This window comes from Mirounga angustirostris, unplaced genomic scaffold, assembly GCF_029215605.1.
Source record: "Mirounga angustirostris isolate CCGP_5_RB_7025 unplaced genomic scaffold, mMirAng1.0.hap1 SCAF_17, whole genome shotgun sequence".
Classification (NCBI taxonomy): domain Eukaryota; kingdom Metazoa; phylum Chordata; class Mammalia; order Carnivora; family Phocidae; genus Mirounga; species Mirounga angustirostris.
In genome coordinates, this window is record NW_026991725.1 from 20,627,104 (window position 1) to 20,654,900 (window position 27,797).

The following is a 27,797-nucleotide window of genomic DNA, read 5'->3' on the forward strand; positions in this document are numbered from 1 at the left end:
CAGCGGGGAGTCTGCTTCTCCCTCTGACCCTCCTCCCTCTCATGCTCTCTGTCTCTCATTCTCTCTGTCTCAAATAAATAAATAAAATCTTTAAAAATAAATAAATAAATAAATAAAGGGGTGTGTAAATAAAGGGTAGACACAGAGGGGAGGGAAGGGCATCCTAGGCAGAAGGAACAGTGTATGCATAGGCTCTAGGGAAGGAGGAAGCATGGTGCGCAAGGAAACTAAAGGGTCACTGTAGCCAGAGCACATGGAACGAGGAGACGTGGTGGGAAATGCCAGGGGCCACACATGGCTTGTGCTCAGATTTGGGTCTCCATCTCCGTCTCAGAACAATGGGAAGCCACTGAGGTGTCTAAGCAGGGGTAATTAAGGTGGTGGTGTTATCCCTCCGAATGCCAGGTGTGTAGTCTTCCATGACAAGGCTGCTCTTTCCTGAGTTCACTAAGGGGCTCCTGCTAATGGAGCGTCACGCTGGGAAAGACGAACTGAGGCGTCTACAGCACGGTCTGAGGACCCAGCTGGTCACTCTGCTGAGGCGTGAAGGGTGAGCGAGCACAGCCTGGTACGCACCCATCAATCACCTCGTTGCTGCCAAGTGTGAACTCGGTGTGAGACCTTTATACCACATGCTGCTCTCAGCCTAACCCATGGCAAGGATAGCTTGCTGTCGACTCGGAAGCTTGTTTGCAGTAGTTCTGCTCATGTAGTAAAGATGAGTACTTCTCTATCAGCTTGAAAGCTGAGTTACTTGTCACCAAAGACCAATGTTTGTCAGGCTGCTCACTTCCATGATGGGGCACGGAAGCTTTGCCTGTGGTCCTAAGAGTATAGTCATAAACACAATTCTCCATCACCCTTAAAATGGAATCCAGACCCCCTAGCTTGGCCTGCCAGGCTTTCCATGGTCTGGCCCCATCGCCCTGTTCGACTTCAACTCACACTACTCTGCCTCACTTAGTGGTTGCTCAATAAACGCTGTTGAATGAATGGATGTATGATTGACCGTATGATCTTGGGCAAGCCTCACTCTGGTTTCAGTTTCCTCATTTTTAGAAGAAGTGGCTGGCCTGGGTTTCCTCCGAGGCCCCTCCCAAGATGAAGAATCTACAGGATGCAGAATTGGGATTCATTCAACAAACATTGCCAACGCCTCCAAGCAAGTCCCATGACAGGCCCAGGGCATAGGATATGATGAAAGATAACCCTGCCCTTGAGATGTTTGTTCATGGGTAGAGAAAAGAATAATTTCAAAATAACATGGTGCATGAGCATGAGTAGAGTGTGAACTCTACCAGCATAGGAACTAGGGCAATCTCAACTCTTTCCACTCCCTTGAGCAAAGCATCTCTCAGAGGCCCAGTGTCCCCATGACTCAGATGGACAGAATGGCACAACTCACGGAATTTTATGAGGGTTAAATGAGGTGATGCTACTGCTGGCATTTTGTCTCGCACAAATAAGTGTGCAGCAAGTGTTGGTGATGATTATCAACAAATGATGGTGGTGACTAATGTCAACAATGACATTCAGCACCCATGTGATCGTACGGTTGTCTATGACTTACGTCTGTCCTGATCACTCAGTACTCCTGCCATCCCAGCTGTAAAGTATTTTGAACCTGTCCCCTGGACAAGAGCGCCATGGAGCAGAGAGGAGCTGCACTTGACATTCAAGGTCAGTGATTCATGGAAGATGTCCTAGAGAAGATGAGACCAGAGCTGAGCTGTTAGGTCAAGAAGGGGAGGCAAGGTCTCCTCTGTCTCCACTCTGCCCTGGGAAATCTTTCAAAAATGCACATCTGATAAACTGATTTCTTCCTTAAAACCAGTGACTTCCTGTTGCATTTGAAATAAAGTCAAAGCTCCTTACCATTGTCTGCAAAGCCCCCCATGAGCTCGTCCCATCTTGAGCCACCTTCACCCTTCCCCAACCATGCTCAGCCATTTGTCCCTACCCCTCTGCAGAGGCTGTGCTCTCTGCCCGTGTCGTGCCTCCTTCTAGTCTTCCACGCCCAGCTCCTTTCATCATCAGAACGCAGCTCAGATCTCACCTCTGCAGACAGGCCTTCACCAACTCTACGCTACCTGACATCATTCCCACTCCTATGTACCTCACCCCCATTTTTCCCACTACTGCCATTCACTTTGCAAGCCAAAGTCTTGTTTGTTTCCTTCAAAGCTGTCGATGCTATCTGAAATGACCTCTAGGAGGTCAAGGACTTCATCAGTCTTAAACAACTGGCCTCAGCACGTAGTTGGCCCTCCAAGATTTTTTGAACAAGTGAATTCCAGGCGCCTGTAGGATTGAGTGAGACAGTATGTTCTGGGATGAGAACACAAGGTTCAAGCCAGTGCCACACAAGGAAGAGTCACATCGGGTCACGAAGGACTTAAGTACAGAGAGTGTGCTGGATCTTGGTGTCAGGCTCTGAGCTGCATCGGAGCATCATGAAAAAACCAACAATATCTTATTTCTTCCTCTAACACAATGATTTCTCGTTCTTGCATTTCCAGAACGCTTCTCAATTGAGGGCACCTGTCTAAATTAATAAGAAGTCAAGATTATAAAATAATTTCCTGTAATCCAGGGTTAGCTCTTTCACGTGGTAATTCCAACTAGGCTGGCAGAAGCCCTTGGGGCATCTCTTTAATGAATAACTAGGTTTGATGCTTAATTAGCATATCACGATTAGCTCCCAAAGAGTTTGCTTTTGTAAGCCCTTTGTATTGTACATCAGATCAAAATTCTAAATGTGCCAACTCAAGCTTAGAGCAGAGCACAGCCTCACCCTTCTGCAGTCCCCAGCCCCTGCAGAATGCCACCCTGTGGGTCACCCAGTGGCTCAAGAGACTTCTTCCTGCATCTTTTCAACCTGCCTGATCCACTCTGCACAGGCAAAGCAGAGCTGCCAGTCCCTGCCCATGGTTGCCTTTCTGATTACAGAAGAGCTGCTGTAGGACCATCTGCCACCATCGGCAAAACGCACGCGAAGTGAGAAAGCAATGAGCAAATAGGATATTTCAAGAGCAGCAATACCATGCTCCCTCCATGAAAAGCCCTAATGACTCAGGATGGTCAGGGTATTCTCAGATCCAAGTTTCCATCCACCTGACTGGGCCATTGAGGGGGTGTGGATGCTCATTGATCGTGTGGTACTGGCTCTCCACTCCAGCTGCCCGCTAGCTGGAGAGCATTTAACAAATCTCCATGCCCTGTTCCCACTCCAAATCAATGAAATCAGAATCAGGGGAGCAGGCACAGGTGGGTATTAAAAGCACCCAGGTGATTTAAATGCACAGTGAAGGTTGCAAACCACTGTGTTAGAGGTGGTTTTTTTCTGAAGATCAAAGAAAAGCACTTTTTTTTTTTTAAATCATTGACTTTCTCAGCATCTAAAACTTTACCTCCTTTTTTTAACACAATACAGGATATTGGTAATAATGAATACACTTACACTTTTTCGGAGTCACAAATCACTTTTACAGGCACTGTCTTATTAGATTCTCCCATCAGCCTGTGGAAAATGTTCACACTGCTACAGACAGATATAGCTGAGCTTTCTGTGACATTGTTACAAGACGAAAGAAGAACTGGAAACAAACTGAAAGCCAGTGAGAGGATCGTTAAATGTGTCACGGGGCATTCGGCGTTCGTGCAAAAGAAAATTCTGCAGCTGTTATAAAAACTTAGGTAGCTCTATACAAACTGGCTTCGAAAGATAGCCACAAACTATTTTTAAATTTTAAAAACTCAAGTTCAGGGTCATAATTATAAAGAATTATAATATATAATCATATATATTATATAATATAATTATAATTATAGATAATTCCATTCATTTTTAATTTTTAACAACTTTTCGAGATTTCTCCGATAAAAATTATGTGTGTTTAAAGTGTACAACTTGAGGGCGCCTGGGTAGCTCAGTTGGTTAAGCGACTGCCTTCGGCTCAGGTCATGATCCTGGAGTCCCGGGATCGAGTCCCGCATCGGGCTCCCTGCTCGGCAGGGAGTCTGCTTCTCCCTCTGACCCTCCTCCCTCTCATGCTCTCTGTATCTCATTCTCTCTGTCTCAAGTAAATAAATAAAATCTTAAAAAAAAATAAATAAATAAAGTGTACAACTTGATATTTTGATATATGAATACATGAATATATTAGATTACCACAAACTAAATAACATATCCACCACCTCTACATAGTTACTATTGTGTGTGTATGTAAAGATGATTTAATTTAAGATCTATGCTCTTAGCAGATTTCAAGTATGCAATACAGTATTGCTAACTATCATCACCAGGCTGTACTCAAAGCCCCTGAACTCACTTATCTTGAATAACTGAAACTTTGTACCCTTTGACCAACATCTCATTTCTGTTTCCCCCCAGCCCCTGACAACCACCAAGCTATTCTTTGTTTCTGTGAGTTTGACTATTTAAGGTTCTATACATAAGTGAGACCATAAAGTATCTGTCTTTCTGGGTGTGGCTTTTCACTTAGCATGGTGTCCCCCTGGTTCATCGATATTGTCACAAATGGCAGGATTTCCTTCATTTTTATGGGTGACTAATATTCCATCTTATTTTTCTTTATACATTTTCTTTATCCATTCATTCATCAACAGAAACTTGGGTTATTTCCATATCTTGGCTAATGTGAATAATGCTGTAATGAACATGGGACTGCAGATGTCTCTCTGAGATCCAGATTTCATTTGCTCTGGATACAGACCCAGTAGTGGAATCGCTGGATCATATGGCAGTTCTATTTTTAATTTTTTGAGGGACCTCCATACTGTTTTCCATAATGGTGATATACCAGTTTGCCTTCCTACCAACAGTGTACAAGGGTTTGCTTTTCTCTACATCCTCACCAACACTTGTAGTCTCTTGTCTTTTTGATAATAGCCATTCTAACAAGTGTGTGATGATATTTCATTGTGGTTTTGATTTGCATTTCCCTGATGGCTGGTGATGTTGAGCACCTTTCCATGTACCTATTGGCCATTTATATGTCTTATTTTGAGAAATGTCAATTCAAGCCCTTTGCCCGTATTCAACCAGGCTATTTGGGTTTTTGCTATTGAGTTCTTTGAGTTCCCTATATAGTTTGGATATTGACTCTTTATCAGATACATGGTTTGCAAATATTTCCTCCCACTCTGTAGGTTGCCTTTTCACTGTTTTGTTTCCTTTGCTATGCAGAAGCTTTTTAGTTGGATACAGTCCCACTTGCCTACTTTTGCTTTTATTGCCTGTACTTTTTGGTGTCATGACCCAAAAATCATTGCCAAGACCACTGAATGTCAAGAAGCGTTTTCCCTATGTTTTCTTCTACTAGTTTTACAGTTTCAGGTCTTATATGTAAGTCTTTAATCCAGTTTAAGTTAATTTTTTATATGACATGAGATAAGGGTTCAACTTCATTCTTCTTTAGGAGATATCCAGTTTTCCCCACATCCTTTACTGAAGAGACTATCCTTTGCCCATTGTATATTCGTGGCATCCTTGTCAAAGATTAGTTGACCATAAGTGTGTGGATTTATTTCTGGGCCCTCTGTTCTGTTTCACTGGTCTATACGTATGTTTTTATGTCAGTATCATACTTTGTGGAACCAGGAAGCTTTGTTCTTATTCAAGATTGCTTTGACTATTCAGAGTCTTTTTTGGTTCCATATTAATTTTAGGAATACTTTTTCTATTTCTGTAAAGAATGCCATTGGAATTTTGATAGGGATTGAGCTGAAAGTAGTATGAACATTTTAACAATATTAATTTTTCCAACCCATGAACATGGGATGTCTTTCCATTTATCTATGTCTTCTTTAATTTCCTTCATCAATATTTTATAGTTTTCAGTGTACAAGTCTTTCACTTTGGTTAAGCTTACTCCTAAGTACAGCTGACCCTTGAATAATGCGAGAGTTAGGGACACCAACTCCCCCCATGCAGTGAGAAATCCCTGTATAACTTTTGACTTCACAAAAACTTGATTACTAATAGCCTACTGTTGACCAAAAGCCTTACTGATAACATAGTCAATTAACACATGTTTGGTACACTACTATATAGTCTTACAATAAAGTAAGCTAGAGAAAAGAAAATGCTATTAAGAAAATCATAAGAGAAAATACCTTTACAATACTGTACTGTATTTTAAAAAAAAAATCAGCATGTAAGTGGACCAGCTCAGTTCAAACCTGTGTTGTTCAAGGTCAATTGTACTTTATTCTTTTTATTGCAATTGTAAATGGAATTGACTTTATTAATTTCCTTTTTGATTTGGATGCCTTTTATTTCTTTTTATTATCTAATTGCTCTGCCTATGACTTCCAGCACTATGTTGAATCAAAGTGGCAAGAGTGGGTATCCTTGTCTTAGAGGAAAGTTTTCAGTTTTTCCCCCATTGATTGTATTAGCTATGGGCTTTTCATATATGGCTTTTATTGCATTGAGGTAAGTTCCTTCTATACCTGTTTTGTTGAGAGTTTTTATCATGAAGGATGGTGAATTTTGTCAGATGCTTTTTCTGAATCTATTGAGATGGTCGTGTTGGTTTTATCTTTCATTCTGTTAATGTGGTGTATCACACTGATTGATTTACATATGTTAAACCATCCTTGCATCCCAGGAATAATTCCTACTTGGTCATGATGTATAATCCTTTCAATGTGTTGTTAAATTCAGCTTGCTACTATTCCATTGGTGTTTTTGCATCTTTGCTCACTAGGGATATTGGTCTGTAGTTCTCTTTTCTTAAAGTATCTGGCTTTGTTTGGTGTCAGGATGATGTTGGCCTCGTAAGATGAGTTTGGAAGTATTCTCTCTCCTTCCCATTTTTTGGAAGAGTTTAAGAAGGATCAGTATGAATTCTTCTTTGAATGATTGGTAGAATTTACCCACAAAACCTGGTCTGGGGCTTCTTTTTGTTGGGAGGGGGGGTTGATTATTACTTTAATCTCTTTATTTGTATTCATCTGTTCAGGTTTTTATTTCTTCTTGATTCAGTGTTGGTAGGTTGTATGTTTCTAAGAATTTATCTATCCTAGATATTTATAGATCCTGGATCTTTTAAAATTTTTTAAACCCTCCATGTATATGTGTGTGATCTATAAGCACAAAAAATATCAGGAAGGACATATGCTAAACTGTTAATAGTCATATTGCTTGGGCTGGGATTGCACAGAGGTGGGGGAAGAACTCTCACTTTTTTTTTTTTTTAGTTTGTTACAAAAATTATACTTCCATACTGTTAAAAAAAAAAAAATCTATTTTAAAACCACAGCCTGAGATGAATTCTAAGGAGAGACAATCACACCTGTTTTTCAGAGGAAGTAACCAAGTCTCAGTGAGATGGAGTAAATTACCCATGTGGCTAAAAATTCGTGGGGCATTCGTTTAAACATATATGTATGCTATGTTTCACAATTCCTTAGAAAAGCATTTTTTAAAAATTAGGGAAGAAAGGGAAAACCTAGTTTCCTGGAGCCCAGATCCAAGACTTCATTTGCTACTTACACTAACCATTGCACAAAGGCTTAACAAACAGATTGCTGATCTTCACTGAGCAAGGAGGAAGTTGAGTCCTGCACAAGCAGATGACCTTGGCAGGCTGGGGCATCCGCAGCCTGAGCCATCACTCTCTTTATCAGGAATGCTGCATCTCACAGGCTGGCCACTGTCCTCCCAGAGTCACTGGGCTGACTCAGAACCTAACCATTCCCTGCTTGCCCAAGGCCATGGGGGGAACATTCACTCAGTGCCAGTGGCAACTATGGATGCAGCCAGGAGGGCATGTCTGCCCCTGCAGGGCAGTTCCACTCCTAATAAGAGAAATTCACTTTGCACACGCTTTAGGGGAAATATCCTGGGACAGAGCCAGAGCCAGATGGGAAGAGCTTATTAAAGGCATGATTGTTACCAGAAAACATTTGCAAAGATATATGGGTACTTTTGTATATCCGTGTGTGTGTGTGTGTGTGCATTTTATATACACCCCACACACATACATACATGCACACACACCTCCCTGAATACCTTTCAATTACAACATTGTCTTTACGATTGTTCTACAGTGTACCTTAAAGTTAACCCTTATGTAGGGTGGAGATGCTGTGCCTCACACCTGTTTGGGCGAGGTTGTTGTTCTTACTCTTGTTTTTCCCTCTTGCCAGGTGCAGCTCATCCACTATAACCATGAGTTATATACAAATGTCACAGAAGCTGCAAAGAGCCCTAATGGATTGGTGGTAGTTTCTATATTTATAAAAGTAAGTGTCTTGCATTCTTTCATTCTTTTCTTGCCATTCCCAGCCCGGTCAGAATACCAGCTCAGTCTCTGTTGGGTCTCAGAAATAACCAAAGGGGTGAGGTCCGTGCCCAAGAAAAGCTTCAGGATGGTGACTTTTATACCCATGAGATTTGTGACACATGAGGTCCCTTTCACGAAGATGCAGAAACGATGGCTCCATTTCAAAGCTCCAGAGCCTGAGGATTCAGCAGCCTTTGTTCTAGAGAGAAAAGGGGAGCTGGAGCCAACGACAGTCTTCAGGTCCCACATCGTGCAAAAGGATGCAACAGAAGAGGAGGGGTGACTCACTGACACCCCACAGCATTAAGCTCCTGTCCCTCAGTGGCCCCTTGGAAACAGAGATAGAAGGGAAATGTGAGATGTCCCTCCCCTCCAGGCCCTGCCCTGAACAGCTCTCTCCAGCTTCCCTGAAGTTGCTCTGAACCACACCTCCCATCTTCCTCTTCCTTTCCCTCGTAAGCACCCCTGGGAGAAATTAAGGAGAGATCATGAAGGCTAAGTTTATGACATTCTCAGGAGGCTCCACATCTCCCCAACAGTCAATGACAACAACAGATCTCCAACCAAGAAAATTCCAGTTTGTTAAAAATCATCATCATAATAATCACCTTTAACATTTGGACAGATACGGAGGGAAGCAGGTATGCAAATTTAAAAGAAAACGAGAAAAGAAGAAATGTCTTTCCAATTGGGAAAAAAAGAGAGAGAAAACAAAAGGAATGTGTGACCGTTCCAAAAGCTGGCAGTCACTGTGCTAGCCCCTTGGGCAGTTCTGGCCAGACCACGAGAGGCCACACCCATCAGAACTTGGAATCTGGTGAATATGATCAGTAGAAATCCAGCATTTGCCACTGGGGGGTTTTAACAGAGTTCTGGTGGTGACATGATCACTGCTCAGGAGACTGGGCACGGGGACACCCCAGGCATTACCCCCATTTCCTCTCCCAAAGCATCATCACCCTTTGCAACAGGCACTTGGCCCTGCCTGGTCCTCCCTCTCTAGAGTGCATGCCACCTCCTGAGTTCTTCCTCATGGGGGTCCCACCGGGCCTTCTTGTGGCCTGGGCAGAGCTGAACATTGGCCAGAGGTATCTGTGGGCCACTCAACTCCTGCAGCCGTCATTAGCAAAGACAGGAAGGGGTTTTGGCCAGGAAAGCATATTTTTGGGCTGTCATACCTTCTGAGTACCTGATGTGACACCCAAAGGACATTGGTTCTGGCAGAGATCCTGCCAGTCCCTACTCTACACCTCTTGGCATCATCACAGACCCAGTTATAATGAAGAGCAGATTTCTGAATTCCAGGCACTGAGAGACATACTTTACATATATTTTGTGACTTAACCCTAATAATAAACCTGTGGGGCGGGCACCAGCATCCTTATGATGAAGAAAATGGCTCAGAGAATCTTTGCATTCCACCCAAGTGCATGTAGCTTCTAACAGCCCATCCAGGAAAGGAGCCCAGGTCTTGCTTGACTTTCACACTAATGACCTTCCTCATACCACATGCCTCCCCAACAGAGCTTGGAGAAAGCAACTGAGATGAAGAAGAGAGATCATGACATTTGCAAACATCTTCCCCCATGCCCCTATGCCACCCACAAGCACAGGGCAAACTCTATCTCCCTCGACCAGCCTCGATCATGATGTTGATACAACCTATGCGTTCATCCTGGGCCATGCTCGTTGCTGGGAAGCCTGCCGATATGTCACAGTATTGCCTTGTGAGTGTCCAGGAGCTCACCTGCCTCGTTGGCCTTCCCCATGCCTGGGTTCCATGTCGGCCAACCTGAGCTGCCCAACACCGCCTGTCCTTTGGCAGGTGCCTCAGCTTAGGCCCCTGACTGTGCCTCACTTTGCTTAAAGCGCTCGAGTCAGTGGATGTCATCCCAGAAGCTCAGGCATGTTCCAGCTGACAGGGTGATTGATACGCCAGGAAGTTAGTCTCCTCAACAGCAGACCATGGGCGTGTTTCACAAGCTCTTGCAGGGAGATTACTGACGCAGGTCCCGGCTGTGTCCCAGCGGGCTGTTGGGAGGAACTTATGTCCCCACCCCTGCAGTCAGTGAAAGTTTGGGGGCCAGCTCCTGCATCTTCTCAGGCCAGTTTGGCCCCCTAGGGATGCTTCCATTCTTTCCCTGAGCAAACCTGAAGCTTTCTCGCTGGATCTCAGAATAAGTCACAGCATTTCTCTCTTTGTCCAACTTAATCAACTCCCAGATGCTCCACAGTGAGTTATCCAAGCTGAGACTTGTCACTCACTCATCCCAAAACACCGACTAAGTGTGGGACATGGGCCTGTCCTATGCTAGGCATGTGCCTAGAAATGAGATGAACAGAGCCCTTGCCTCTAAGGGCACCCAACCTCTGGTGGTCCTCCCCTCCTTCTGATCTTTCTGCACCCCCCTTCCCAGCGAAGGTCACTGCAGGGTAGGCAGGCACAGAAAATGAGAGGCCCCTCCTCTGGGTCAGCTGAATCCCTAGAGAAGGCACCCTGGCCAAAAACTGAGCCATAGAAGGGTTGGAGTTGTTGGCTAAAATAAGAGAATTGTTTATCTGTGTGTTTTATTTATCTCTGTTCCCTCCTAATCCCCCATCCTTTCCATGACCACAGGGAACTGAGATTTGGCTGTAATTACTGCTCAATCACACACCATTAACTTCCCACTTAAGCTCACTTATACCAAGTACATACTTTATCCTCCCTCCCACGCCGCCAACACACCAGAGCCCACAAATCATCTGTGTGCACTCTGGAAATTTTTCTATTATTTTTAATCAGTTCAAAAGGTCCAGTCCCAACATTAGTGCTGCCCAGACTCACCGGATACCAGGAGCCCAAGGCACCTAATTAAGGGGCATGGCAGATTCCTTACTAGCCGTAACAATATATTTTTGTCTCTCCTTCCATGTGAATTGGCACAAACAGGCGGCATCAAGCTATGTTTTAAGTGGCCAAAGAGGAGGTCAAAGGAGAAGCTAAATTTGACACTAAAGCTTCTGGGGGGCAACAGTGTTTGCTTTGGGACTTTTCTCCATTTGGGGGTGGCTCTGACAAACTCCACTGAGCATTCTCACTCATCACGCTTCCCCCCCACCACCATGTGTGTCTCACCACAACACATCCAGGAAACTGTGTGGGAAAGGAGAGACAGATGGAGGGAAAATAAACAGTCTGTGCTTTCTCCAAACTAAAAATTACCTGTTGCTTATCTAATAATAATAATCATCTGCTGCAATTTTTCCAACCCTCAGAATAAATCAGATTTAAAATGCTGATGTGTCACAGCATCCGATTAACAGCTGAGGCGTAAATTACAGAGCAGAGCTGAGAGAGGTAGGAGAGAACTGACTGAGATGAACCCTTGTGCCTTGGAAAAGACTGAGTAGAAGGGACGTTGTTAAGAAACAGTGTACACGGTTATGTGAGAGCACATCACAATTTCCAAATGGTGGTCCTCTGGCTTGAGCCCCTTGAACCTTGCCTTGTTCTCCCAAAGAAGGAATTTGGAGACCTGAGGGCATGGACATAAAATGGGAACTGATCCCTGGACATCTAGTACAATGTATGGCCCCTAATAGGCACTTGGTAAATATTTATTGGATGTATGGGTGCATGGATAGATGGATGGATGGATGGATGGATGGATGGATGGATGGATGGATGGATGATTGGTTGACACAATGGCATGGCTTATGATATACTTGATTCTTATAATAAGCAGTTATATAAGGTTTTAAATTATTTCTTAGAGATTTTTTTTTCATCCCCTGATACCACTATTCTGGGTACTCTTTCTCTCTCACTGTCTTTAGAATAACTGTCCCCTTCCTAAAATGTCACTCCTCTACTTAAAACTCTTTGATGGTTCCTCATCCCTTCAGAATGAAGCTTAAATATCCTCCCATGACATTCAAAGCCTGATATGAGCTAGTCCCTGCCTACCTGTCTTGCCTCACCCTCCATCCTTCCCCCATACCCTCAGTAACAGCTACATGGAAGTACTTGCTGGAGCATAACTAGTTCTCACTCTCTCATGTCCATATGCACAGATTCTCTGGATGCAATTTTTTCCTTACCCTTCTTCCTTTCTACATTCTACGAGCAAAGCACCTTGTAGTTTCCACCTATCCTTCAAGACCCAGCTCACTCAGCTCCCCAGATTCCCCACGTGGGTGGTCTTCCCCTAATATCATCATGCCTGCAACTCTATCATAGCAATCTTCACACTCTATTATAACCATTCATTTACTCACCTGTCTTCTTTCTCTAGACTAGGATTTCTTGAGAGTAGAGTGTGTGCATTTAATGTCTGAATTTCCAGCCACCATGTTGTTTGGCACATGGTAGGCACTCAATGAATATGAATGAATAATTGAATGCAAGGAGGCAGTATTTATTCCGAGATAGCACTGCCTAGTCATTAATATTTTCTTTTCTCTCCTAGGTTTCTGATTCATCAAACCCATTTCTTAATCGAATGCTCAACAGAGATACTATCACAAGAATAACATATAAAAGTAAGTTTGGTTCGATTTCCTATACAACAACTATTCTATAAAGGTTAGTCCTGTCTGAAGGCAGCAAGCCAGAACTGATGATCTCAGAGGGCCTCTTTCAGCTTCATGATCCTTTAATTCTCTAGAAAGTCACTCTGGAGAGTCAGGGTTGGCTAAGAAGCAGCTCATTTCAAAAGAATGTCCCCGGGGTGCCTTTGTCATCCACACCTGTCTAAGGCAATAATGATTATTATGAGGATGGTCATCGTTATCCCATGGATTGGTAATGAGCTGGGGGACTCCACTAGCTGACAAACTCCACCATGTCAGCTGGCCACATTTAGGGCTTTGCCAATTATATGACTGAAAAAGCATTCACCAGGTAGTTTGAATCCAACCTCAACATTTCCAGAGCTGGACCAAATCTCCCTCTCTGTGTCGCTGGGTCCCTTTTCAGGCTGAGGCATCTTTCTGCACTGCTATATGTGATCCACTGCCCTAGAGGACTATGTCCATTTCTTTGGGTTTCCAGAGTGTTTTATCCCCAGAATCCTTAAGCAGAAAAGGGAGAGCTGTGCAAAGTTGAAAGGAGAAGAAGGAAAAAGGTGCTACTTCTCCCAAAGCAATCCCAGAAGTTGGGAAAGGCTTAGCTCGCGCCAAGAGATGAAAGAAGTAGTACAGGGAAAAAAATATTTTTTAACTAATTAGGAGGGAGCAGGAAAGTGGGATTCAAGTCCCAACTTTGTCCTTAAGTAAGGAGCTTCTTCAATGTTAACTCTGTTTCTTCATCTGTAAAGTGAAGAAATCGAACTTCCAGTTTCTAGGGTCTGTCTGGGTCTGGGATTTTGAATTAAGCAATAGGTAAATAATGATTTCACCAAAGTAAAAAGCAGCACGCCAACATTCTTATACCCACACCCCCTCGGCGTGCCCTTCCACCAAGCGAGGAGCTCAGCTGTATCTGCTGCTTCTGCTTCCAGTGGCGATGGGGAAAAGAGTGAATGCCTTCAGGTCTCCTCTTGGACTGCTGGAGGGAGAGTATGGAGAACCCTTCCCTCCTTTCCTTCATTCATTCAGAAAACATTTTCTGCACCCCTGCCCATGACAAACACCAGGCGAGGCTCCCCAAACATAAAGATGGCCTGACCCCAGCCCTCCCCACAAGGTGCTCACTGCCGAGTCACTTCCACATGAAAAGGTTGGGGTGTGGGGTGGTGAATGAACTTGGAGAATCCCAGGGCACCTCGACAGACATCACCTGGAAGAATGAGTTGTCTCCAAACTAGCGCACCCGTCCTCACCAAAGCCCCAGTGCACACTCGGGTTGCTCATCTAAGGAAGACATTTCTGTCTCGTGCAAATAGCACATTTTATAACTTCCCATACAATATTATTAGTCTTTTTAACTTTTTTTATTAAAAAAGCATGGAAATTAAATAAAGTGTTTTCAAATCATCTCGAATTTGCAGTGTAGAGACCATGAAAAGCCATGAAATCGCACATTAAGCCCCAATGCCCAGTCTAACAGATCGCCAGCTGCAGACTCAATTGTTAGTGGGACTTTCCTCCCCGCCCCACGCCCAACATGGGTCTGATTCGCGTTAAGGGACGTGGCTGCTGCCGACCCACGGGGGTCCATGCTACGGAAGAGTGGCCTTCCTCAGGAACAGGTACCAATTCTGGTGCAAACAAGGGGCTGGAGAGCCAGCGGCACAGGTCTCGTTGGGACCAATGGCAGATGGCCATTTTGTGGCTGAGGGAAATTCCAGCTTCATCTCTTTGGAATGCAGCGTCCCTGCTGACTGCCGCCCCATCAGCTTCATGGGAACCGCGAAGGACGCGCTTCCACGATAGCTGACTTGGGCAGCAGTGTGAAAACCCAAGACCTTCATTCAGCTGTTCGCTCACTCCCTCCACAAATATTTATTGAGTAGCTCCTGGGTGCCACGAGCTAGATCAGTAGAACACGTTTTCTGTCCACGAGGTCCTCACTCCCTAGGTGGGGAGACAGATCGTAGTGCATTAGAGACATTTATGTAACAAGCACAATGTAAAAAATCTAAAGAGAATTCTTTGGGATCACAGCAGATCTGCTTAGAACACATGGCAGGGTTGCACGAAGCAGGTGCCATTTCAATAAGGACTGAAGAGATGAATAACTATTCGCTGGGGAGAGAGAGACGTGAGGAAAGAAGGAGGGGGGAAGGGGAGGAAGGAGGAAGGCAGGCAGGAAGGCAGGCAGGAAGACAGGAAGACAGGAAGGCAGGCAGGAAGGTAGGCCGGAAGGAGGGAGAAAGAGAGGGAAGGAGGGAGGACATTCCAAGCACAGAGAGCAGCATCCAAAGCGAGGAGCGCATTACAAGGACTGTGAAGAGCTCAGGGGGAGAAACTCTGCCTTCCTCAGCAGATCATTGCAGTGCCCATAAGATACACAACAAACATGGGTAGGGCCTGAATTAATGGAGGCATGAGTGGCCCCTGCCATAGCAGTGACAGGGACAGAGGAAGGGACAGGAGAGGCGGTTGGGGTCCAGAGCTTGAAGGGTCTTGAAGCCTTCCGAGGAGTTTAGGCAGAAGACCTATTTGAAGAAATGCCCTAGAAATGCAAATGGAAGGCAGTGGGAGCGGCCCTTCGCCCTCAGTCATGGCCAAGGAAAAAGAAAGGGAATGAAAGCAAGATAGAGAGACCCCACATGGGGCGAGGTAACTGCTTTAGGCCTCCTAATTGCAGGTATTTGTGCTCTTACACTCTGGGCAATAAGGGAGTTGTTCCCGGTGCACCTTTATCACACGCCGCAAGGATAATGATGGCCCTACCAGTGGGAATGGCCTCGACCCCACTATGCCCAGGACACTATGGCCGAAAGGGATTGATTTGCTCAGCAGGAGAGCACCAGCACTCTTCCATCTGCTAAACTCCCCGAGGCAGCCAGCCTGCGGAAGATTGGCCTGGTGGCAAGTGGGGGGTGTTCCTAGTGAACGGGAATCATGGGTGGGAAACAAGCCCAGAAGCCTCCCCAGGGAAGACATCACTACCTGCTCAGGGGCATCTATCAGAGTCCCCTGCTTCCATACTTCTGAGTAAGAGTGAAAGAAATTGATCCCTGCCTCCAGGGCCACCCAACCACATTACCCGGGGACACCTGACCTGGACCCCCACCCACTCTGCTGCTACCCAGAATCCCACCCCAGCATAGCCTCAACTTGTCACACTCACTTAGACATGGTACCCACTCTGCCACGTGCTGAGCATGAGGAGTAAGGAAGCAACACTAACTGAGCACTTCCCACATCTCAGGCTTTGTGCTGATAGTTTTATGGGCAGCACCTTCCCTGGTGCTCACCTTCACTAGGCCCCCACCTGGGGAAAGTACCCACCTTCAAAGTGGGTCTGATTGCTATCCCAATTTACATATGAGGAAACCGAGGCCTGAAGAAGGGAAGCAATTTTGGCAAGGACACCCATTTAGTAAGCGGCTATAAAAGTCAGCAACTTCTGCACAACGAACAAGCATTCAACAGGAAGCACTGATTTCTCCCATTGCAGCTGTGGGTCTATGGGTCATTGAGGGCAGTTTGGCTCCACATGGCTGTTGCTTTTCTGGGATTGGGTAGATACCCATGGCAAGCACTTCTCATGGTGGAGGTCAGAAATACGTGATGTTCCTTAAGGCTCAGGCTTGAAACTCACAAACCGTCACTTCCATCCCCTCTTAACTGGCCAAAGCAAGAGACATGGCCAAGCCCAATATCAAAATCCACCCATGGAGGTGGCGGCGGGACGGGAGTGAACACTTCCTGACCAATAATCTAGCCTTCCATAGTGAGAGAGCAAGGATTCAAACATAGGTCCTCCCAGGAACTTTTCTGTGCCCTCGTCTTCCCATCATGCTTCCTCTCTAGGGATAGAGAAAACCTTAGCTCCGAAATCTTAAAACTAGTTGTAATGATGATACTTCTGCATTGCATGAAACTGGGCAGCATGTTTTTTTCTTAATTCTAACTTTGGTTCAGTTTCAAGAGCCATCTCCTTGCTTTTTGCATTTGTTTGCAAAATGGAAGAGACAGAAACTAACCATAGAGCTGGTGGGCATGTTGAAAGTTCAGGTTCATCCTATTCCAAGCCCTCTGCAACTCCTGCCTGTGCCTTGGCATGGGACCACTGGTGGAAATCAGCATCATCCAGAAGGACACAGTGGCACTGCCTTCATTACCTGAGAAGGTGTAGACTTTTGTTCCAAATGGGTCAATCGTCCCTATCAGTCTTTCTCTTGGAGGCCACTGTAATGAGAAATCAATCTAAGACTTTGAGCAGAGAGTGACACAATCTGCTGACAAGTGTCACTGTTGTTGCATGTTTGGAAAGAGACTGTAGAGGGGCAAGGGTCAACGCTGGGAGATAATTGCAACCATCCCAATGATTCAACAATGTCAATCATGATCCCAGGCCAATGTGAAGGGGGTGGTGAGAAATGATGGGGTATATTTTGAAGGAAGAGCCACGAGATTTCTCGATAGATTGGATTTATGATGTGAGAGAAAGAGAGGAGTCAAGGATGACTGTAATGCTTTAGCCCAGGCATCTGGAGGGAAGACATTCCCATCAGCAGAGCTGGGGAAAGCTGTGATGAAGCATATTCGTGGGTGGGGAAGGGAATCAGAAGTTTCAAACGTGGTAAGCTTGAGATGTCTGTTGGGCATCCAAGAAGAGGTGAGGAGTGGGCAGTTGGATATATGAATCTGGATTTCAGGAGAGAGAACTGCAGATATAAATGTGGAAGTCACTGGGATCCAGATGGCATTTAAACCTGGGTGAAATCATGAGTGAGAATAAATAGAGGAGAGAGGCGGGACATTTCCTCATTTTTGAAAGAGCAGCTCAAATACCCATACTTAGGATTGCAAATCATTTCTAAAGATATCTTTTAAATCCCACCCTGGAAGAGGCTCTTGCATGTCTGTCTCATCAACTAGCTGGAGAGGTGCAGGTGAGTGGGAGCAAGCATGGAAGCATGGGGCAGAATTACCACAATGGCACCTAGTAGGTACACAATCCATTTGCTTGAGTTGGTCACAGATTAGAGGACTAGGAGAAAAAGGAATTGTGCAAAATCATTCTATTGAGCCAGTTAAGAAAATCAATGCCAGGGAATCAGTAAAAGAAAACAAGAAGGAGAATCTTGCCAAAAGGACTGGAAATTTTGGAAGCCAGATACCACGGTGGTGAAACCACCACACTTACAGAAAGCAATGTGCTCTAGCAAAGAGAGATGGAATGAAGCAGACCTGGGCTCCTGGCTCTACCACTTCCTTGGCTGTGTGACTTCAGGCAAGTTTTTTAACGACTCTGAAATCGTGATTTACTCATCAGTAAAATGAGGATAATTATCCTGATATTGAGAGGGTTGGGGTCAGGATTAAACAAGGCAATCAGTCAGCTGCCTAGACAATGCCTGGTATAAACGAAGTGTATTGTTTTCCGCGTTCCTAAATCATCCAAAGGTACATGGTGGTCAAATCCAGCTTCCTGAAGGGTGGGAGATAGGTCACTATAATGCCAAATAAAAACTGTTTGCGGTGAATATAATACTGGGCACACAGTACGGCTTACTTTAAATAACGCACAGCTCCTGTCTATGAAGCCATGCAGTGGATAGTAATGGCCTAGTGAGGTTCTACTTTCCTTGTAAGCTTAGATTCCATATGTCTGAGAAAATCTTATAAAACACTCTCACGAACCCGGACCAACGATGGAAAAGACCAGCCAGAATTAATTTCAGGCTGAATTTAGAAAGTCTTCTAAAGACAATCCATTTTATTAAAGTTAAATTCCCCTTCAATAGACTGAGGGTCAAGACTGAAATCATGACATTGAAAAATGGATTTTCTGAATGGATTTCTGGAGGAGATATCAGTAACTTACGAAGTATTTTAATTTTTTGATGTGGTATATTGCAAGAATGCCAATATCCCTCCATTTTCCTTGTGTTAATTAGCAGCTACAGAGCTCCAGTTGCATGAAAGGTAACATTCTTATCATTTTAGTATCCACCTGACTTCATCGAGCTGGCATTATTTTTAAAAAAAAAAAGATTTTATGATATTTTCAAGGGTGAAACCAGTAACTAATGGAGTGCAAAGAGCCTTCTTAAATGGGGAACAGGGAGTACTTACTAGAACATTACATATAAATGAAGGCTTTCTTCCGATGTCCGAGGACAGTGTATCATTTCGGTGGCTTCATTCTCTTTCAATTTCACATACTCCGTTCATTTCATAGATTGTAAATACAGTGGTGAACTTCGGCCCAATAAGGATCCAAAAGATCCCAGATTTCAAATTTAAAAATTGTCTTAATATATTCCCTCCAAGGAAATAAAAAAGACACACAACCGAAGGCACTCAGAGGAGAGATTTTAAGCGTATTTTTGACACACAGTATGAGCCCCTTAAAACATTTTTTTTTCTGTCTTGCCTTTTTATAACTTTGCTTTGGGCCCCTGCCCTGACCCCGGCTAAAAGACGAATGCATCGGCAAGGACAGAGCAACTTGTGACTGCCTTATACCTCTCAGGTCCTTGGGAAGTATTCTGGGCACCCGCTCCTCAGAGGGATGCAGTGTTCGGCGTGACAAAGCATCACCGGGGAGTTGAAGCATATTGCTTCTGGTGCCTTTCTCTGTGCTTAACTGAACTTGTACCTTCATTTCAAGAATGGCTTTGGAGGGCGCCTGGGTGGCTCAGTTGGTTAAGCGACTGCCTTCGGCTCAGGTCATGATCCCAGGGTCCTGGGATCGAGTCCCGCGTCGGGCTCCCTGCTCTGCAGGGAGCCTGCTTCTCCCTCTCCCACTCCCCCTGCTTGTGCTCCCTCTCTCGCTGTGTCTCTTTCTGTCAAATAAATAAATAAAATCTTTAAAAAAAAAAAAAAAAAAGAATGATGAGCATTTAAAAAAAAAAAAAAAAAAAAGAATAGCTTTGGAAATGTTTTCGCAGAGTGAGAAATGCAGCAACCACCTGCCATGTTGCAATCTAAGTAGTAACTCCAGGAAGCGAGGGACAGGAAAGGAGGGGTTCCCTCCACGAATCCAATTCTCGGGTGTCCTCTTTTTCACCGATTGTTTGTATACAACAAAAAAATCATCTTACTTTATTCTTTGGTAATTGCCTTTCTTCAATTCACTCGGATTTGCCTCAGATTACAAGAGGAAATGTCATTCCATATGAGAAAATTGCCAAATAGTTCCTTATTGATCAGAAGCCAGCCCGGTATCGATCTCTGGAGCCGCCGTGTCTTTTGCTCATTGGTACCGCTCTCTCTGAACAGGAACTTCATAAGCAGGGAGCCAGGCGATGTTAAATCTCTCAGTGGTTCACATAAGTAAACACGACACATTTAACAGAGGCTGCCATTGAAGCTCAGACCAAGGGAAAAATTCCCCCACTATGCAGTCCTAGGCATGTCGTCATAGGATGTTTTTCTTACTAAAAAAAGGAAGAAGAGCGGCGCCTGGGTGGCTCAGTCAGTTAAGCATCTGCCTTCAGCTCAGGTCATGTTATCGGGGTCCTGGGATTGAGCCCAGGGTCAGGCTCCCTGCTCAGTGGGGAGTCTGCTTCTCCCTCTCCCTCTACTCCTCCCCCCCTGCTTGTTCTCTCTCTCTCTCTCTCTCTCTCTCTCTGTCAGATAAACAAATAAAATCTTAAAAAAAAAAGAAGAAAAAATCAGCATGAGAGTTGTATCCATCACTGAGAACTCAGTATAAGATAAATCACAGATTCAGCAAGAGCATGTCATAAAATTAAAAGCACATCTGTCAACTTCTCCAGTCCTTTGAAAGAATAAAATCGGTACCAGTTGCACCTAACTGTTCTATCCCTAGTGATTCTCCCAGGGGTCTTCCCGTACTATAGAGATGTAGTCAACACATAAAGAATTACAGAAGTTGGACCGACTGAGGATAAATATGTCGACAGAAGCTTGTTTATGTTGAAGGATGTTTGGGGGTCCATGGACTTTTTTCACCTGAAGATGACTTGAGCAATTATCCACAATAGTCTGGTGCCCACAGTAAGAGGTTATGGGACTTAGCCACGAAGGAAGAGGAAAGTTCCTGACAAAGCCACAACTGGAACTTAGACTCGGATTAAGATTCATGCTTGAAGTCCAGGGCTTTGCCCCCTCTAAGCTACATTCTCATATGACAGTTGGATAGTTAGAAGATAGGTGGATGGAAAGATGATAAGAAAAGATAAGGCAGCAAAATGGAGAAAATAATTAGAAAGAAAGAAAACCTCTCTTTAAACATGAAAATTTATTTGAACTTCTTCCTTTCAATAAATAGCCTTAAACCAAACGGACCACCCCCACTGGCCTCTGAGCTTCCCCTCAAATCTGTATCTCTCTATCCACAAACAACTCTGACCTCTAGATCTTTGCCATCCTTACTGGTGAATACATCGATCCATGAGAGTTTGGTGAGCAGAACCCACCACCTAGCGCATTCGTTCTTACGCTCCTTTCTGTCTCAGGGCCCAGAGGGTAACGGTGACATGCACACACTGACAGTTTTCCGGGGGTGGCTGCATAGAGAGTGAAAGTGGGTCATACTTCGTTCCTGACCTGGTCAGCCATGGAACCCAACCCCAGTGTTCTTTGACCCCAGGGCTGGAAACTGCGGGGTTTGCCCATATTCTTTTCTTGGCTTCCATGGCCTTTATCCCGCCAAATACACCAAGCAAGTCTCCATGGGTAGAATAGAAGATGTAAAAAGGTGGCCTGTGGTTCTCAAATTCCAATCCCTAAAAGCTGGAACACTGACTTAATGGCAGCCTGAGGCAGAGTGGGGGGAATCATGAAGACAAACATTACACCAATTACAGCAATGTAAATACAGCAGTGTAAGTGTTTGGTGTAGGAACATGGTGATGCCAGACAGAGACAGGCACCAGTCTCACTCCTGCCCTGATACCTTGCGGGGGGGGCCTCTATTTGGGGAGAGGAGCGGGCAGTATGTATTTAAGCTAGTGGTAAGGACTGGAGCCTCAGAGATCTTTCCCCATCACCTGACAAATGATGTTGCCTCTTCTTCCTTTAGTTTCTTTTTTTTTTTTTTTAAGATTTTATTTATTTATTTGACAGAGAGAGAGATAGCAAGAGCAGGAACACAAGCAGGGAGAGTGGGAGAGGGAGAAGCAGGCTTCCTGCCGAGCAGGGAGCCCGATGTGGGGCTCGATTCCAGGACCCTGGGATCATGACCTGAGCCGAAAGCAGATGCTTAACAACTGAGCCACCCAGGCGCCCCGTTCTTCCTTTAGTTTCTGCCCAGCACCATCACCAGGTGGAGCTGCTGGGCAGAAACTGTCTTCCTGATCATCCAATCAGTGTTCCTTGAACACCCGGTACATGGTGGGCCCCAGGCAGAGGCCTGGAGATTCAGAGATCAAAGACAGAAGCCCTTCTCCCAAAAACTCGCAGGGTGGCGGGGACATTTAAATAGTAAGTTATTATTGGCAAGCTGATTCAACAAATATGGTGAGAAAGGAAGGCACTAACCCAGCTGGAGCGAGCCAGGAGACCTCAGGGAGGTCAAGCAGAGCCTATCCCAGGGAAGAGGTCATCCTGGGCAAGTGCCGTAGGCTGGGCCCTCTGCCAAGTACAGATCTTCCTCGACTTCCCGTGGGGTTCCGTTTGATAAACCCATCATACGTTGAAAATATCCTAGGTGAGGGGCGCCTGGGTGGCTCAGTCGTTAAGTGTCTGCCTTCGGCTCAGGTCATGATCCCAGGGTCCTGGGATCGAGCCCCACATCGGGCTCGCTGCTCAGCGGGAGGCCTGCTTCTCTCTCTCCCACTCCCCCTGCTTGTTGTGTTCCCTCTCTCACTGTGTCTCTCTCTGTCAAATAAATAAATAAAATCTTAAAAAAAAAAAAAAAAGAAAATATCCTAGGTGAAAAATGCACTTAATACACCTCACCTACTGAGCATCATAGCTCAGCCTGGCTGACCTTACACGTGTTCAGAGCACTTACATTAGCCTACAGTTAGGCAAAATCATCTAACACACAGCCTATTTTATAATGAAGCGTTGATTATCTCATGTAATTTATTGAATACTGCGCTGAAAGTGAGAAACGGAATGTAGATGGTTGTGCGTGGGTACAGAATGGCTGGAGGTTGCGGGCTGTTGACCCCTCACGACCCAGGGGCTGACAGGGAGCCTCAGCTCGTTGCCTGGCCTCATGGAAGAAGATCCTACCACCTATCGCCGGCCTGGGAAAAGATCCAAATTCGCAACTTAGAGTATGATTTCTACTGAATGACTGTTGCTTTCACACCAATATAAAGTTGAAAAATCGTAAATTGAATTATCCTGAGTTGGGGACCATCTGTACTTGAAAAGTGGGATCTTATTTGTTCTTTGAACAACTCGGAGGCAAGTACTCTGTCTCAGTTATAAGTTGGGCTGCTTTCACAAACTACATTGGTGGGTGGCTTACAAGCTACAGAAGCTTACTTCTGACAGTTCCGGAGGCTGAAGTTCTGAGATCAGGATGGCAGTATGGCTGGGTTCTGGCGAGGGCCCTCTCCTGGGTTACAGAAATCTTGTTGAATCTTCACAAGAATGAAGGGGTGAGAGCACTCTCTGGGGTCCCTTTTATAAGGGTGCTAATCCCGTTCATGAGGGCTCCATCCTCGTGATCTAATTATCTCCCCAAAGCCCTGCCTCCTAATACCGTCACATCAGGGGTTAAGACTTCAACATATGAATTTTGGGGGGACACATAGATTCAGTCCTATGGCTACCCCAACCATCTGCGTACTACAGATGTGGAAACAGAGGCTCACGCCGTTACGTGCACATCCAAGGTCACACGGAAGGTGAGCAGCAGTGTCAGCATTCGAACTCAGGTCTGAGTCCAGTGCTCACACTCTTCACACTGGGTCTTTCCAAGTTCTGGAGCGTGAGGAAACAAAAAAGGCAAAAAGGTGGAACACCTGGCTGGCTCAGTCAGTGGAGCACGTAACTCTTGATCTCAGGGTTGTGAGTTCGAGCCTCACATTGGGTGTAGAAGTTACTTACAAATAGAAGAAGAAGAAGAGGAAGAAGAAAGGAGGAGGAGAAGGAGGAGGAGGAGAAGGAAGAAGGAGAAGAAGAAGAAGAAGAAGGGCAAAAGGCGAAGTGTGAACCAAGTGGTGAGTGAGGATCCCGGGAAGGTGGAACTGCCCGCAAGCTACCGAGTTCGCCAATGGAGCATTGCATCTCTCAGGGGACGTGGGCGAAGAGGAATCTCCCGGCAGGACCCCAGCAGGTGGAGTCTGGGATACGGGCACAGCAGTGTTTGGGGAGCACACTGTTACCCTACTGTGTGGGTTACATCCCCGAACATAGCGTCTTGCTCCTCGCCTGCCCACCCCCTGCCACCCACACACACCAACTTGCCTCGAATATGGATGCAACACAGAGGCTGCTTCTGGTTTCAGAGAAACAGAAATGTTCTTCTCCTTTATTCCAGTCATGCCTGGAATGCCCCTCGCTCCACCACCTCCTTCCTTCCCTCCTCCCCACGGCCCCAAATAAAATAAAATACAATAATAGCAGCATGCTAGAGTACCCAATATGCTCTGCGTGCAAGCTTGGTTAAACAAATCGCATTGACCTTTAATAAAGATGTGCAGGATGCTTCCTTCTCTCATTCAGTATGTTAATCTGCGGGCCAAAGCTCCGTGAGAGCAGGCACCATTAAGTGCAGATCTGATCTTGCTACTCCCCTGCTCTAAACCCTTCACTGGCTTCACGTTGCCTACAGGAGGAAGCCCCAACTCCCAACAGCGCAGAGAAGGACCTCCCAGGTGTGGCCTGTGCCCACCGCTGGCTTCATTTTGCACAAAACCCCTCTCCCCCCACCCCTGCAGCTCCCCAGCACCACTCCGGCCCTCAGCCTCTACGCATCTCTCTCTCCATCCTCAGTTCTTTCCCTGGCAGAAATGTCTACGGTGCCCTTGACAGCCACCTGCTGCCAGCTACGCACTGATTACCTCCTGTCGTTCAAAACGCAGTTCAGGTCAGCTCCTCGATTAATACTCTCCTGAGTCCCACCCCCAGGCAGAAATGACAACCTCTCAATGTACCCAGTGCAGATCTATGTCACTGTCTCTGTGGCTCCTTGCTGCATTCATTTAATTACATCCTGCTCACCCATACCTAGCGTAGGGCTTGACACATATTAGGGGCTTAAGAAACAGAGCCACATGATGGCCATTCAACAGAAGCTTCTTGGGTTGACGCCTGACGTGACTCCCAAGGAGCATCACGTTGATGTGTGCTCTGGACACTGTGGCTTTGTCGGAGAAGCATCTGACCCCACAGGCCAGAGTGCGGACCCCCAGGGCAGCCGTATGCCGATCGCGGCATCTCTCCCGGGCTCGTCTGGATTCCCTGGTGTTTGGTTGGGAGGGTGGACACATGTAATGCAAATTGAAAGGCCTTCCTCCTAGGGTTGGCCTCCAAATCCAGCTTGACCACTCTGTCTGCCTCCATGGTCATTCTGGAGACATTCAGGTCCCCCTCGGGGTGGTCAGAGGCCGGGAGGAGGAGTTGGGGATGGAGCAGGCAGACAGCGGTTTTATTTACATCATTCCAAACCACTGGATCAGTTGATTTGTTCTTTAACTCCGTTGACGAGTGAAGGGGCACTGAAATTCAAGTTCCCTTGGCAGAGATGGCTCTTTTTTATCAGAGAAACTTGAGTGAGCAATTTCTGGAGGAAGAGATGGGAAAGGATGGGGGCCTGTGCCCAGGAACATGGATTAGCCTCCTGATGCTCAGGATTGGAAGGTAGGAACAGGCCTGGCCAAGGTACACTCATTACCACCTGATAGGAGAGCTTGCATTTATTAATTTGGCCATTTTTGTCTGTCTCTTCAATAGAATGAGGGTGGGCACTGCATCTATCTTGTTCACTGCTCTCTCCTCAGACCCTACCTAACCCTAGGCCCAGCACAAAGTGGTGCATACTGAACATCTGTTGAGTGAATGAATGACTCTGGGCTGGAAGTCAGGAGAACTGGTCCCACTCTGTAGTCACCAGCCAGCTCTGTGACCTTTGGCAGGTTACTCTGCCTCTCTAATCTTGTCAATGGGGATGTTATTATCTGCCTGACCAATCTTAAGGGTCATTGTGAGGTTCCAGCTGTATGTGAAAGTCCTTTTGTACCATTATACGGGCACAGTCCTAAACCTGAGAGGTTATGTCAACCGCTGAAGAGTTAGTCCTTTCCCACTGGGAGTTGGAAACATGGATGAGAGAATCTAGGAGGACTGGAGGAGCCAGGCTCTTCCCTCCACCTGGAGGCACTGGGTTCCCTGGGCCTCCTGGACCGACCACAGTGGTGGACACTCATGACAAGAGCCCCAGACACTTAGATCTGGAGTCACCAGGATTCAGAGAGCAATGGAAGCCATGGATGTACGTGGGCTTCTCACTGTAGAGTGAGGAAGAAAAAAAAAAAAGCCTTGGACTTGTCCCCAGTAAATGTCAACACTGAGAGAAGCAGGTGGAGAATCAACAGAACCTGAGAAAGAATGGCCAGAAAAATAGGAATACCAAACACTGTGTTTTGGAAGCCAGGAGAAGAGAGGAAGAGCGTGCAGAAAGAAGGGGAAGGATCCTAGGGAGAGGAGGAGGGTGAGAGAGGTTCATTGGAATTTGTGGGTATTTGAAAACTTCAGTACATTACAGTGTTTACAGAAATACAACCAGTGCATTGAATTTAAAAATCAGAATGAAATAGACCAAAATGCTCATGCCCACTGTTTCAGATGACTGAGGTATTGATTATCCTCTTGTTGTCTCTCTTTTTTCCATATAGTCTGATATGTACTTATGTCACTCTCATAATTGAAAAAGCACATTTAATAGTAAAATACATATGAATGTGACTATCTCAAGTAGGTGTAAAAAGAGAAAAGGCTATGTGCATGGACGCAATAGGGAAGAGACCCACAAAAATGAAATCAGTTGTTGGACTTAACTGTTGAATCTCATGGTAGATTTGGCCTGATTTGCTTTTCTTTTTAAAAGTGTTTTCTAAATGTTCTTTTAATTAAACAATGTTAATAAATAAGAATGGCAACCAGGCAATGTTTCAATCAGCCCTGAAGCCTTTAATTACGTATTTCATTATGACTATAATGCTATGGGTCTAGGTCTCAGGGACCGTAAGCAAGGACTTGGTTCATTCTTGTGCCCTCGTGGTAGACCACACTTCTGTTTGCCAATATTCAGTGCCCCGTCCTGCCAGAGAAATGTGCTTCCTTGAATCCCTGATGTCAGCCTTGGCCATGTTACCTTTTCAGCTACTAAAATGTAAGAAGTGACATGTGCCCCTTCTGGGATGGGAGAGTTAAGAGCCAACATATGCTTCATCTTGGTTGCTTTCTCTCATTGCTACTCATAAGGGTCTAGATAGCAGCTGCCGTCAGGGCCTGAGTCCCAGAGTGTGGACGATGAGGACATGGAGGAAGCTCCCAGCCAACCTAGGGTTAACATGTATGTGGGCAAGAAATAAGCCTTTGTTGTTGAAAATAACTGAGATTGGGGCGGGGGGGGATGCTCATTTTTGTAGCCTATCCTGCAGATATGGTCTTCTTAAGTCTGAAAAGAAAAAGAAATTATCAGCAACCCCAGCACGTTCTCAAGAAACCTAACTCTTAAGTCTTTCTTATTTCCTTCTCTAGATGATGCCTATTTACTACAGGGACTTAATATAGAGGAACTATATCCAGAGACCTCTAGTTTCATTACGTATGATGGGTCGATGACTATCCCACCCTGCTATGAGACGGCAAGTTGGATAATAATGAACAAACCTGTCTATATAACCAGGATGCAGGTGAGCTTTTCTGCGGTCTTTCAGCTAATGGGGAAGATGATGTCAAGACTGGCTGGGTTTATGGAGTGCCTATTGATTAGTTTGCTAGGAC

The 27,797-nt window shown here is 45.4% G+C and overlaps 1 protein-coding gene across 1 annotated transcript in view; it reads left to right on the top strand.

The window, feature by feature from the left end:
* CA10 (carbonic anhydrase 10) overlaps positions 1 to 27,797 on the top strand; it is a 510,865-nt gene that overhangs the window by 477,096 nt on the left and 5,972 nt on the right. The window contains exons 6-8 of the mRNA XM_045889180.3: positions 8,179 to 8,274; positions 12,767 to 12,839; positions 27,552 to 27,706. Coding sequence (XP_045745136.1) covers positions 8,179 to 8,274; positions 12,767 to 12,839; positions 27,552 to 27,706 — 324 coding nt within the window. The remainder of the gene's footprint in view (positions 1 to 8,178; positions 8,275 to 12,766; positions 12,840 to 27,551; positions 27,707 to 27,797) is intronic.